Source organism: Macaca nemestrina, chromosome 10 (genome assembly GCF_043159975.1).
Source record: "Macaca nemestrina isolate mMacNem1 chromosome 10, mMacNem.hap1, whole genome shotgun sequence".
In the NCBI taxonomy this organism is placed as follows: domain Eukaryota; kingdom Metazoa; phylum Chordata; class Mammalia; order Primates; family Cercopithecidae; genus Macaca; species Macaca nemestrina.
Genome location: NC_092134.1, coordinates 37,218,400 through 37,233,803, shown reverse-complemented (window position 1 = coordinate 37,233,803; position 15,404 = coordinate 37,218,400). Strand labels below are relative to the sequence as shown.

Here is a 15,404-nt window from a genome sequence, read left to right as displayed (position 1 = left end):
GTGAGGGGTTCATTTTTGTGCTGCTGCATGATCGTGAATAAGTCTCATGAGATCTGATGGTTTTATAAAGGGGAGTTCCCCTGCACACACTCTTGCCTGCCAAGGTGTAAGATGTGACTTTCCTCCTCTTTCACCTTCCACCACAATTGTGAGGCCTTCCCAGCCATGTGGAGCTGTGAATTCATTAAATTTCTTTCATTTATAAATTAGCCAGCCTGGGTATGTCTTTATTAGCAGCATGAAAACAGATTAATACAATATCCATCAATTGATGAATGATAAACAAAATGCAATATTTCCATACAAGGAACTCTTATTTGCCCAGAGAAAGGAATGAAATACAATACATGCTACAACGTGGATGAACCTTGGAAACATGTTGAGTATAAGAAGCCAGTAACAAAGGACCACACATTGTATAATTCTATTTATATAAAATATCCAGAATAGGCATATTCATGGAGATAGAAAATAGATGAGTGGTTGCTTGGGGCTGGAGGGTGGATGGGGCCTAGGGATTGATGGCTGAGGGATGCAGGTTTCTTTTGAATGAGTGAAAATGTTCTAAAATTGGCTGTAGTGATTGTTTCACATATGTTTGCATACACTAAAAACCATGGACTCGTACTCTTAATAAAAAATGAAGGCTGGCCATTAAAAAGGTAAAAGAAAAGTCAGCTGAATTTCTGCGTGGACTTCCTGTTTTTATTTATAACATTTGATATGACAAAAAAAATCTTTCTCTCTCTTTATTTCTTATTTCTTACTTTCTAATTCTTGGGATGTGGCACGATGGAAATCTTGGTGTTCAAAATCAATAATGAAAGTCAAGTGTATTTGTCTATTTTCACACTGCTATAAAGAACTTCCCTGAGACTGGGTAGTTTACAAAGGAAAGAGGTTTAACTGACTCACAGTTCTGCATAGCTGGGAAGACCTCGGGAAACTTACGATCCTGGTAGAAGGCTAAGGGCAAGCGAGCACCTTCTTCACAAGGTGGCAGGAGAGAGAAACATGAAGGAGGAATTTCCAAACACATATAAAACCATCAGATCTTGTGAGAACTCACTCACTATCACAAGAGCATGGGGCAAAACGCCCCCACCATCCAATCACCTCCCTCCCTCAACACGTGGAGATTACAGGTCCCTCCTTTTACATGTGGGGGGATTCTAATTTGAGATGAGATTTGGGTAGGGACACAGAGCCAAACCATATGACCAAGAATACTGGGAGCCTGGAGTTGACACCTTAAATCAGAGATAGGAAGAGGATTCCTGAGGACACATTCCCCAACCCATACCCCACATCCCTTTCCACCTAAGCCTCACAAAAAGACTCCACATCCTCCCAGCAAGCAGAGGGCCTGTGAAGAAACTCAATGATTCTCGCCCCAAATCACTAGAATCACTTTGGCTCCACAAAACTCCAGAGATTCTGACTTAATTGGTCAAGGAAACATCAGCACTGGAATATTTTGAGAGTCCCCCAGGTGGCTGTAATGTATATCCAGGGCTAAGAGCTAGTGGACCAAAGTTTAAGGAATTAATGGACTGGAGCTTAAAGTCTACCTGAGAAGCAGCCATTTGCTCAAGGATTTAGCATAGAAAGTGGGAGTGGCTGGGATTATAGAAACTCCAGACATTTTTCTGTAAGTCATGGGTTAGAGGGAAAGAAAATTGCAGAGTGGAAGTCTTGGATTCAACACAGAGTACTCTGATCATCTCCTATTCACCCTGATGGTGATGGAGGGATCCCCCATCCTAAATACTATGAGATGGCTGAACACATGATACCCACCACTGGACAGATGAGACTGAGAGCAATTTATAAGTCATATATACTCATAGTCTGGGGGAGGAGAATGCTGCCTGCAATGCAGGGCCACATGGGAACTGCGTTCAGGAGCACAGTGAATCACCAGTGGTGGGAGGCAACTTTGTAGTAACAAAAGGCTGAGGTGTCCCCTGGTCCCCACAGGAGGATGTGATTGACTTGTTTGAATAATTTCATGGCTGACAGTGCAGTGAAACCCATTAGGCTGAAGACCAGGTGGAATGCAGCTGGTCCAGTTGATAGAGGAACTAGCTAGGCAGGCAGACTTTCCTGGTAGGTGGAGATCATATTTGGCAACAGCAGGAGGATTTATGGTTAGGCTTTTGGGGCCCTGTGAGGCTGAAATATGTCAAGGCAGCACATAAAATTTTAGGCCTTAAAAACATGAAGTAGAAACAGCTGAGGGTGGGTCCAGGCAGCTGGACTCTGGGACAGCAGGAGTGTGGATGCGCAAAGCCAGCAGGCTGGAGACCAGGAGGGAGCAACAGAGATTGAGGACCCAAAAGGATGTGGGGCCGGGTGCCTGTGATGGTTAATCGTGTGTGTCAACTTGACTGGGCCATGGGTGCCCAGATGAAACATTATTTCTGGGTGTGTCTGTGAGGGTATTTCCAGGTGAGATTAGCATTTGAACTGGTGGGCTCAGTTAAGTAGACTGCCCTCATCCATGTGGGTGGGTCTCATGCAATCTCTTGAGGGTCTGAGTAGAAAAGCCTGAGGAATTAGGAAGTCACCTCTTCTTTTCTGCCTCACTGCTTGAACTGGGACATCTCATCTCATCTTCTCCTATGCTAAGACTGGAACTCACACCATCAGTTCCCCTGCTTCTCAGGCTTTCTGAGTCTGATGGAATTACATCACCAGCTCTCCTGGGTCTCCAGCTTGTAGATGGCAAACCATGGGACTTCTCAGCCTCCATAATTATATGAGCCAATTACTCATAGGAAATCTCCTTCCTATTGGTTCTGTTTTTCTGGAGAGCTCTGGCTAATACAGTGGTGTTTCCAGAGTCTGTGGACCTATGCCTTATATACCATCACTCCCAGGCCAGAACTGGGCCCCAGACATCCCAATATGGAGCCACCGTTGTCCTCCAGGGGATGAGTTATTGATGGGCTGGACACCTCTTCCCCGATCAGCCTTCTCTTCTTCCAAGAGAAACTCTACAAACTTAGATTCTGCCCTATCCCAAGTGTCTTAAAATCTTTAAAGCCTGAGTTAAAATCTCTACTGACCAAGTTTAAGTGTCTTGGAATTGACAAGATGATATTTTTGTCCCTCCAAGTTCAAAGCTGAGTTTATTTCAGTTACAGAGAAATAGAAGAAAATTAAATTTCTGAACACCAAGTGTATTAGTTTCCTCTTGTTTCCATAATAAGATATCACAAAATTAGTAGTTTAGAATGACAGAAATGTATTCTCTCCATTCTGGAGGTCAGATATATGAAATCAAGGTGTTGGCAGAGCCATGTTCTCTCAGTGAAGCCTCTAGGGGAGGATCCTTCCACACTTCTAGCTTCTCATGGCTCTAGACATTCATTGGCTGGATAACGCCAACCTCTGCCTCCAACTTCACATGGCCTTCTCCTTTTCTTTCTTTTCTAAAGACACTTATCATTGAATTTAGGGCCCACCCTAAATTCAGGAGGATCTCATCTTGAGATCCTTATCTTAATTACATTTGCAAAGATCCTTTTCCCAAATAAGGCCATATTCCCAGGTTCCAGAGGTTAGAATAGGAAGGCCAACCATTTCTGGAGGGCCGCCATTCAACCCGCTACACCAAATTTCCTATATTATAAACTCACCACATGAACTAGCCCCTAGGTAACCCTTCTCCCTGTATTTCTTTCCTAGTCACAGAAGACTAGGGCTGCTGTAGCAGATTACCACAAACAGCGTGGCTTAAAACAACAGAAATGTAGTCTCTCACAGTTCTGGAGGCCAGAAGTTCAAAATCAAGGTGTTAGCACCATTGATTCCTTCTGGAGGCTCTGAGGGGGAATCTGTTCCATGACTTTCACCTAGCTTCTGGTAGTGAAATTCCTGGGATTCCTTGGATTGTAGATCTATCATTCCAATCTGTTCCTCCATTCTTCACATGACCTTCCCCTCTGAGTGTCTGTATCTCAAATCTTCCTTTCTGTTCTCTTATAAGGACACTAGTAATTGGATTTAGCACTTGTCCTAAATCCAAGAAGATCTCATCTTGAGATCCTTACTTTAATTACTTTTGCAGAGCTCCCCCTTTCCAAACAATGTCACATTTTCAGGCTGTTGGTGGAAATATCTTTTGGGGTCTGCATTCAACCCCTTACAGCACCCCATACCTGCAATGTACATCAAATTCCACCATTAATCATAGTCTTCTGCCTCAACAAAGAGTCTCATTCTACCAGCTCTTGAGCAAACTGGACACTAGGCTCAAACTCTCTCCAACACTCCATTTTAGCAATAAGAGGTCTGCTTAGTTCTACAAGTCAAATGCTAGTAGCTGAATCCTGGCTCCTCTAAACTCTAAACTCTAATCCTCTCCCTTTTGTTATTATATTCTTCTCTAAGTTGCCTTGCAAATCCCTGCCATTACTAATTAACAACCTTGGGAGAAGCCTTTCTGTTCTCTGCCTCACTGTATTCGTTTCCTATTGCAGCTGTAACAAATTACCACAAACCTAGTGGCTTAAAATAATACGAATTTATTTTCTTATACTTCTGGAGGCCAGAAGTCTGAAATTAGTCCTTTGAGCATAACATCAGGATGTTGATAGGGCTGTGTTACTTCTGATGGTTCCAGGTGAGAATCAATTTCCTTTCTTTTTCCAGCTGTTAGTGGCTGCCTGCATTCCTTCATTTGTGGTCTCTTCCACCATCTTCAAAGTGCATTACTTTAGTCTCTACTTCCATTGTCACATCACCTTCTCTGTCTTTGATCCTTCTTTTATAAGGACTCTTGGATTATATTAGGCCCATTGGCTAATCCAGGATAACCTTCCCATATCAGGGTAATTAACTTAAACCCATTTGCAAAGTCCCTTTTGCCCCATAACATAATGTATTCACAGGGTCCAGGGATTAGAATGTGGAAACATTTGGGGGGCCATTATTCTGTCTACCACACTCACACAGTCTCACTCCTTTCTTAGCCTTGCTCCTTACTGACACTGTATTTGTCTTGTCCTAATTCTTCTATTTATTCATTAATTCATTCATCCACTCATTCATTCATTCAACAAATGCCTATGAAGCCTCAACTATGTGCCAGGTACTGTTTTAGGCACTGATGTTACAGTGGCGAACAAAACAAGGATGGCTGCTCTTGAGGATCTTATACTGAGGTGAAGTGGGGGGTTTGGAAATAGAAAATATAAACATTAATGTAATAAAGTAACTTTTATAATATGTTTTAAAGTAATAAAATTCTGTGGGAAAAATAAAGCAGAATATAGGAGGGCTGGGCTGAGCAACTTTAAGTAGAGTGGTCAGAATGGGTCTCACTGATCAAGTGGTATTTAAAGGAGTTGAGAGAATCTGTCAAGTGGATATCTGACGAAGAGAGGGACTGGCTGTGGCAACGGCCAGTGCAAAGGTCCTGAGGCAGGATCATCTCTTGTGTGTGTTCAAGAAAGGCTAGTGTAGCTGGAGTGAAATAAATGGGGTCAGGGGGACTGTAGTAGCAAGGATAATTACTTAGTATCCTGTAGGCAGTCTTGAAGACTTTGGCAATGACCCTCAGTAAACTAGAGAAGCATTGGAGGGCTTTGAACAGAGAAGGAATGTGGTCTGACCTACTTAATACTTTGTAGTTGGATAAGAAGAGACTTGGAGTGCGGGAGTCAAGGGTTGAGATCAGACTAGTTCAGGTAAGAGGTAATGGGCTGAGACCAGCACGGCAGGAGTTAAATGGTGAAAAGTGGTTGGGTTCTGAGAACCTTCTGAAGGGAGAGCAAACAGAATTCCCTAATGGATTGCATACGGGGTGTTTTCCCTCAAGCACCCATTTTTCCTTCCTTCTTTCCCTCCTTTCTTCCTTCCATTTGTTTCTTCATTTTTTTGTATTGTTTCAGGACTCGATTTTATTTTTTTTTAAATCATATTTGGAGTACCTATCAATATTAAATATCTTTTTAGAAATCATGGCTTTCAGTGTCTCCAATCATACTGATATATTCATATTTGAACCCTGAGCAGCTAGGTTAGTATATAAAAGGCACTGAAAAACTGCAGAATTGATTTAACTGCATAACATAATCTTAAAATACATTAAAGTAGATCTAAATTAATAGAGAGATGAGTCATGTTTGTAGATAGAAAGACATGATTTCATAAAAATGCCAATTCTCCACAAATGATCAATGGATTCCCAGTAATATAAGTACATAGTCCCACAGGAGTTTGTCTAAACTTGATAAGTAAATTCTAAAACTAGTAAAGAAAACCAAGAGACAAGAATAGTGAGAACCCTTCCCAAGAGGAACAGGAAAGGGAGATTGCTCTGCTGTGTATTATTATGGAGCTACAGCAAAGGGAAAGACAAATTCACTAATGGACTAGAATGGAAATCTCAGGAACATATCCACATATGGAGAAAGGAGAGACTGTTCAAAAAACGAGTTGGGGAAGATGGTTATTCTCATGGAATAAAAGAGGAAATTGGATCTTTACCTCACACTCCATACAAAAATTAACTACAGATGAAATAAGCATAAAATTGTCCCCCAAAAACCTTTAAAACAAGTAGTAGAACCTACAGGCTATATCATTTAGGCCTTTGCTAGGGAAGGATTTCTTAAAAACATACAAAGTAGTAACTATACAAGAAAATATTGATAAATTCGGCTACATTAAGATTAAAGACTTTGCTCATCAAAAGACACCATAAACAAAGTGAAAGATAAGTTCAAACTGGGAGAAAATATTTGTACTCTATACAGACAACATAATTGGGATATGCCATATCTACAAAACTACAAATCAACATAAAGAGCACTAACAACCTAAAGACAAATAGAAAAAAGACTGTATTAAATAGGCGTTTAACAGAAGAAGAAACACTTACGGTCAATAAACATATGAAGAGTTGTTCAACTTCATTAGTTATCAGAAATGCAAATAAAGACCATAATGAGATCCAAATTTCACCCATTTGATTGGCAAAGCATTAAAAAATTTGACAATACCAAGTGTTTGGAGAGGATATAATTCCACAGGATCTCTAACACATTTCTTGTAGAGATGTGATTGGCACAACTTCTTTGGAAAACACTTTGACATTATTATCTGAAGTTGGATATCCGGCTAATGTCAGATTCAGCAACTCTATTCCTAGGTATACATGCAAGAGAAACTTTCTTGTATACCAGGAGATGTGAACAAGAATGTTCATTGGCAGCACCATTTAATAGCAATAAGCTGTAAACAACCCAAATACCCAAAGAAGCATCAACTGTAAACTATAGTATATTTGCATTTTGTTATATTGTACAGCAGTGACAATGAATGATCTAAAACATACAACAGTATGAATGACTCTTAAAATATAATGCTGGCTGGGCATGGTGACTCACTTCTGTAATCCCAGTAGTTTGGGATGCCGAAGTGGATCACTTGAGCCCAGGAATTCAAGACCAGTCTGGGCAACAGGCAACATGGCAAGACCTTGTCTATAAAAACAATTGTTTTTAAAAAATTGAAATAAATATGTATGTATGTGTATATATATATAATGTTAACTGAAAAGTTCTAAAATATGATAGTCAACAAGATATCCTTTTTTAAAAGTTAAAACTAAAATGAAAATTATGCTCTTTAAGACTACATGTATACAGTATAAAACTATACATACAAATAAAAAAGTAAGGAAATAATCTAAACAGACTTCAACATGGTGCCTGGCTTAGGGGATGAAAGCCAAGGGATAGGGTATGTAGTTATCATCAGGATGTAATTTCTTGTGAAGATCCTTGTCTGTGGATTCTGATGGGTTCAAAGATTCATATTATGTTGTTAATACATAATTGTATTAATCTTAAAAGAAGGCTATGGGTCTTAGGGTACTGGTACCAAATATGTCAGAACTCATGCTGCTTGTCGTGTTGTGAGTAATAAAGTCCTTTGTCTCTGACCCAAGGGTTTTGTATCTCTTGTCAGCATCCAGGAAACTGTAGCAAGCTAACTTACTAGTTTGCAAGTAGAAGAAAATCAGCCCTGTCACAGTTCTTAACAAAGTAATATAAATCCTTTAATTAAAAAAGGCATCATCGGCCAGGTGTGGTGGCTCACACCTGTAGTCCCAGCACTTTGGGAGACCAAGGCGGGTGGATCACCTGAGGTCAAGTGTTGGAGACTAGCCTGGCCAGCATGGGGAAACCCCATCTCCACTAAAAATACAAAAATCAGCCGGGCATGGTGGGCACCTGTAATCCCAGCTACTCAGGAGGCCGACGCACCAGAATTGCTTGAACCCAGGAGGCGGAGGTTGCAGTGAGCCGAGATGGTGCCACTGCACTCCAGCTTGGGTGACAGAGAAGCTCTCTGTCTAGTATCCCATTATTCCATTCCCTGGATGTATTGCAGTTTATATAACCAGCGCTTTCCAATGGATATTATGATTGATTCCAGTCTTTTGCTATTGTAAACAATGCTGCAATAAATATTCCTGTACACGCATTTTTAATCACTTGTGTATGCATATCTGTAGAATAAATGCTCAACATGGCTCCTTTTAAATGCTTTTTTAAAAAAATGGTAGTGGAGTAGAGACTACTAGTGAACCCCCAATATCCATTCTTCCTTCTTCTATAGGAATAGAACCCTAAATGAACATTCAGAGTAGAGGCTATATTTCTCAGCCTCCCTTGGAGGCAGGTATAACCACGTGGCTACGTTTTGGCCAAGGGGATGTCAGTGGAAGTGGCGAATGCAACTTCAGGGCATGTCCTCGCCTTCCCCTTTTCTCCTGGCTGGCAGGAATATGGATGTGACCACTGGTGTGGAAGCAGCCCTCTTGGACCAAGAACATAGCCCAGGAACAAGCCAGAAAGAGTTGGGCCCCTGATGTGAACCTCTGTATGGAATGCTTCCATCCAGACTTTACCTGAGCGAGAACAAACGTTTATCATGTTTAAGCCACCGTTGTTTTATATTTTCTGTCACTTGCAGCCAAACTTTTACATTGTAAATACAAATAGTGCCAATTATTCCTTTAAAGAGAATGCCTATAGAGTGCCTGAGTGCCTGTTACCTATTACAAACTCTTAGTGTTGGCCGGGCGCAGTGGCTCACGTCTGTAATCCCAGCACTTTGGGAGGCTGAGGCGGGTGGATCACAAGGTCAGGAGATCGAGACCATCCTGGCTAAAACGGTGAAACCCCGTCTCTACTAAAAATACAAAAAATTAGCCGGGCGCGGAGGCGGGCGCCTGTGGTCCCAGCTACTCGGGAGGCTGAAGCAGGAGAATGGCGTCGGCCCGGGAGGCGGAGCTTGCAGTGAGCCGAGATCGCGCCACTGCACTCCAGCCTGGGCGACAGATCGAGACTCCGTCTCAAAAAAAAAAAAAAAAAAAAACAAACTCTTAGTGTTATCCACATGTTAAATCTTTGTCAGATTTATAAGTGAAAATTGTAATTCCTTGTATACTAATAAATCCTTATTCCTTGTATGCATATAAATAAGCAGAAGGAGACTGGGCACGATGGCTCATGCCTGTAATCCTAGGTCTTTGGGAGGCCGAGGCAAGTGGATCACCTGAGGCCAGGAGTTTGAGACCAGCCTGGCCAACGTGGTAAAACCCTGTCTCTACTAAAAACACAAAATTAGCTGGGCGTGGTGGTGCATGCCTGTAATCCCAGCTACTTGGGAGGCTGAGACAGGAGAATCACTTGAACCCAGGAGGCGGAGTTTGTGGTGAACTGAGATCACGCCAATGCACTCCAGCCCGGACAACAAGAGCGAAATTCTGACTCAAAAAAATTAATTAATAAAATAAAATAAAATAAATAAAAATAAAAAATAGGCAGAAGAATGAGATGAGAAAGGATGGTAAAGGAAAGAAGAGGGCAGATTTTCATAAAGTTTAGTTATATATGTCCTGGACTATGACAAATAATTGAGTTAATTGTTTTATGTCATGAGAGACTGGGGCAATCTAGCTAAATATGACAATTTAATGCACCCTCTGATTTGAAGATTTTTTTGAATTACAAAGTAGAACAGAATCTTCTCTGCAGGTAGTTTATAAACTCATTACATTTTATATTTATCGTGTAACATTCTCCTTTTCTTATGCTCACAATCTGCTATTGAGCCTAACATTGCTAGGCCCAAACAAGAATATATTGATTGATCTCTTTTTACCTCCAGAATTCAGTGTTGGCGATAAATTTGAGGACATTTTGTTGCCTGGCCCTGTTGAAAGAAAAAAAAACACATTAAAAAAATTATATGAATATCATATAAAAGGGCTAAATTCAACAGCCAGTGACTCCTTAACAGTCCTTATAGCTTTTAAAAGCAGTGAGCACACTCATACTCTTTGACCCAGCAATTTCAATTCTAGTATCTTATGTCAAGAAAATAATCAGACAAGCAGCCAAAAAAGCATGTGCAATAATGCTTGTTCAGTGTCATTTCATAAATACAGAGTTGACCAAATAGCTATGGTATATCTATAAAATGAACTACGAATTGGCCCCTTAAAATGATGCTGTAGTCACTATTTACCTCTGTCCATTGTATCGATTGAAAAACAAAACATTTCAAAAGAGTAGGGATAGTGTGGATTAAAAAACGCATGGAAAAATCTGAGAGGTGTTTTGAAATGCTGTTCATCAAACACGAATCGTGATTATATGTGATTTGGTGCAGTCTCTCATTTTTACTAGGTTTGGGATTATGGTTAGGTGATCGAGGCACTCAACCTTAGCTGCAAAACTTAAGAATTGCCACAATAAACAAACAAAAGCAAAACAAAAAAAAAACAGCCTGCAGTTATTATGATAAATTGTTAATGCAATATATTTTTATAAAATTCCAAATAAATGCAGGAAAGTCTATAATGAACAAAATATCAGAATTGTAAATACAGACAGTATCTGACCCTGTACTTGTGTGACCCTGAGAGCCAGTGCCTCACTCTACTCACCCAAACCCTGGCCTACAGAATTTGTCTCTATTTAAAATTCTGTTATTTCATTTATCATGAATTTTTTACATTAATTTATATATGTAAAATAGTGAATTAAAACATTGCTTATTTTGATTACTGAGTTTTTGCTTTCCCCTTAAATTTTGTGCCTGAAGCTGGAGCTTCACTGGCCTTATTCTAATCCTTGTTCTGATTTCTATACTTTCAGTATCGTTCAAATTTCTCAGTGAACTGGTGTAACTCTTACAATGAGAAAAATAATAAAGATATATTCATTTTAGGGATAAAGGACACCCAGGAATTTGTATTTAAAAGTGTGCCCACAACAGAAACAATGGACAACACATTCTATTTGGGGCTGCCCATTTAAATTTGTGCCTCAGGAATCTCAAAGAGCTATATTTAAGAGCTAAATATCCTGGAAGCAGAGCAGCAGATGATACAGAACACAGACTCTGGAGAAGCCTGATTTTTGAATTTTGGTTTGGTATTTTCTTATGTGTGAGCAAGTTCATGTATCATTCAAAAAACATTTATTGAGTAAATAATATGTGTCGGGTACTGTTCTACGTGTGAGGGGCGGGGCAATTTTTAAAAAGGCAAAAAGAAGAACAAAAACCGTTGTCTTCATGGAACCTACATCTTAATTACTCAGCATCTCTGAGCCTCTGCTTCCTGTTTCATAAAGTGGACACACCTCTTAAGGCTTTCTTGAGGATTCAGTAGGCAATGGATTTAACCAAGTGGGGTGCCTGGCTTACAGACCAGCTCAGTAAGTGAGAACTATTATGTGCTAATATTTACGAATTAGCATCTGATTTTAGTTCCAGTGGTTATAGAAACAAAGATTTTTAAAAATTATGTTAAAGCTTATAAAAGAGAAAAAAAATGAATACAAACCTATAACAATGATATTATACTTTTTCAAATGACCGAACATTTTTTCACAGGCATTACATTCATTCTCACGGGTGGAAAAGAAAGATTGGTAAAAAATTGGTGACAACCTGTGGTTGATGAGTATTTGGAATTTGGATGGCTAATACTAAAGATTTGTAGATTTTCTTAATTTTACACTCTGTTCTCATCTCCACTCTTAAGATTCTGATCACCTCTTTCTTGTCACATTTTCACTCCTTTGATCCTTCTATCTAAATTCACTCTCCTTCCCACTCTCATTCCCTTTATCCTTAAAGTCTTTCTGCAATGAGCATCTTTATCCATGGGTTCAAGGACTTTTTCACTCACAGAAAAACTGGACGCTCTGTTCCTCTAAGCCAATTGCTAAGAGCAGATGTCTGCTCTTATTCTGTCTCTTATATAGTTCATATAACATGTAAATGCAATCAGCAGTCTCTAGACATTGTTATACGTCTATACTTTCATATGCATGAATTCCCGTATTGATGAATGAAGGGTTGGTGAACAAAAGAGAGGGAGAGGAACAGGACCAGTTATTCTTAGGAAGGGATTATAAAGTCCCCTTTCCAATCAGAAAAAATGTTAAAGTCAGTGGATGTCTTTGTTGTGCAAAATAAAAATAGCATGATGGCTAAACAAAGGCTCTGTACCAAAAGAGAGGGAAAATGTAATTGGATTGCATAGCAAATGCCTGAAAATTCACATCTTAAATACATGTTCAAATCCAACTTCCAATAGATGAAAAAGATGAAAAGCTCAGAAATATCAGGAATGTAAAATGGCGGTGTATAACCGCCAGCCATCCTTTTTAGAGGTGGCATAAGCTAAATGATTAACAGCATAGACTCTCTCTGTGTCCCTTAATCCTCACACTTCTTTCAAGAGGAATGATGCAAATAGTGTGTACCTTGTGGTATTGTTGGATAAGTTACTATGTCCAGCCTTTGGATGGCCTCAGTTGCATAGTAAGTGCTATGGGAGTGTAAGCGCATGGAGAGGTGCACTCTGAGGGAGGAATGTGCCTGGTGTGTTTCAAGAATAGTGAGGAGACCAGTGGCCTTAAGCACAGTAAACAAAGGGGAGAGCACCAGGTGAAGCCAGAGAGACAACAAGTCCAAGATCACTAGGGCCCTGGAGGTCATTTTCTCAGTGAAATGGAACCACACAATGAATCACTCTGATGCTGAGCTGAGAAGAGACTGTAGAAAGGGAAAAGGGTCACACAGGGAGATCTATTAGATTACAGCCACTGGGGGGCAAGAGATAATGCGGTCCCTTGGGATAGCAGTGGAAGTGGTGAGAGGTGGTTCGATTCTAGATGTGTTTTGACAGGAGAGCCTACAGGATTGGCTGATGGTTTGGATGTGAAGTATGAGATAAAGAACTGATTGCAGAAAGGATGGAGTTGCCATAAATGGGGACAGAGAAGGCAGTGGGGGAAGGGGCAGTTGGGAAGATCAGAGGCTCATTTTGGAACATGTGAAATTTGAGATGTCTATTAGATATCCAAAGGGTCATGGGTATAACGTATACTGCTCTTTCAAGTGAACACCATGCTGGTTGATTCCATTAATTGTTGTATTCCTTTAATAGCTGTACAATTATATGTGGTCTGTGAGTCAGGTCCCTTGACAAGTGTCATTGCAAGGGTAGTAGGAATGGCACTAGGGAAAGGCCCCTGGCCTTTAGGGGCAGGTTGGTTTAACTCCTGCCTCTGACTCTTATTCACTCTTTCTCTGGGTCTGGAGAATTATGCTTAATGCACCACAGAATCTTCTATCAAGTATGAATAATAACACCTTCCTTACAGGCTTGCTGCAATTTTCAAACACAGATAATATATGCAAAGCGCCTGCTCATAGCTTGTAAAGAAGTGATCCCTTATACTTTTCTCAAAGTAAATATTGTCCAGATCCTTCCTCTTTCTGGCCCACTCTGTCAACTGCCACCATTTGAAATGGAAGCATAACAACTACTTTTCGTAAGAAACTCCCAATCAAAGTTCTTGAAACCTGGTCACTGGAGAAGAGTCTACCAGCCATATCAGTGCAAATCTGGGGGACCTGAATCAGCTTCATGTAGATTCTTAACATTCCGACCTCCAAGGGAAGTGGGGAAAGAGGAGTGGGATTTGATAAGGCCCAGTCCTAAGGTTCTAAACCAACTCTAAATAAAATGAATAATAACACTGCCTACCAGATGTTATTCGAAGCAGTTTATTTGTTTTTTGCAACAACCCCCTCTAAAACCCAATGAAAATGAATTTCTAGATGTGAGAAAAAAAGCAATGTTTATCTTCACATGCATATAAGGATTTAGACCGTTTCTCTCAGACCCAATGCCCTTCCATTTTTTTTCCCACCTCCTCTCCGCCTACCTTGGACAAATACTAGGAAAGGGGGCTGTGAACTGTGTCCTTGGATGGTGTAGAGAGATCAGAGCTAGCAATTTTTTGTTTGCCTAAAAGCCAGGAGCCACTGGGTCCTTGGCCTGCTTAGACACACGCTGCCTCTTTTGACTGGATCAGAGCACAGCACAATGATGAGGAAATTACTTTCAGCTTGACCTTTAAGGCACTGCTGGCGTCAGGCTGTTTAGTATGGACTTTTCTGTTGACATTTCTGACTGCCCCTTTTGCGAAGTAAAAACAAAAAAAACAAAACCAAAAAAACCCTGGAGGTCAAGAGGAAGGAAGGATGGGTTAAAGAGTCAGCATATATGAGTGAGATAATGTGAAAAGTACTTTATAAGAGCTGCTATCAGGATGCTGGTTATTACTAATGAAAAATGTGTCATCCATATCTATCTATAACCACTGAACAGTAACGAAGGAGAGAAATTCACTCATCCTTTCTGCTTTTGCAAACCTCCTATTTGCAGGAGCTTATCAGGTAATGTTGTCTGTCTGAACTGCGAATCAGATGCACAGTTCACTCACAAACATAAATACCTATGAAAAAGAAATATAATTTCTTTTATACTCACCCAGAACTTGCAAGCTTTAAGTACATGGTCTGTGAAGTCAGGAGAGGAATTATGCTATTGGCTGAAATCTAATCCTTAATTGGCCAGCAAGACAAACAGCAGGATTAAAATAAACTAATAATAGTAATAATACCTATTACTTGTTTAGAGCTGGGCACTGGGCTAAGTGATTTATATTTTATTTTAATTAAAACTCAGACAAGCCCATAAAGTAGAAATAGCTCTCCCTGTGATAAGGATGAGAAAACAGAGGCTTCAAGAAATTACTGTAAATAAATTCCCCAAGGTCAAACAGCTCATAGGAAACAGAACCGAGACTAAGACAAGTTTATTGAACCCTTTCTATTTTTCTATAGTTTTAACCCATCCTTTATACCTATAATTGCATAGTTCTGCAAATATGCCTAAAATTGCAAAATGTAACTGATTAAAGTCTTCAGTAGAAATTTTATAACATAAAATTGTAATATTTTTCTGTGAATTAGTGACTTTATGTGTTTCTATTCCCCACTATTTCTAC

General features: G+C 40.0%; 1 protein-coding gene across 1 annotated transcript in view; it reads right to left on the bottom strand.

Annotated features, from left to right (window-relative positions):
- Positions 1-15,404, bottom strand: part of LOC105483668 (coiled-coil domain containing 38) — a 67,499-nt gene that overhangs the window by 51,187 nt on the left and 908 nt on the right. The window contains exon 2 of the mRNA XM_011744641.3: positions 10,189-10,239. Within this exon, the coding sequence (XP_011742943.1) occupies positions 10,189-10,225 (37 nt within the window). The 5' untranslated portion in view covers positions 10,226-10,239. The remainder of the gene's footprint in view (positions 1-10,188; positions 10,240-15,404) is intronic.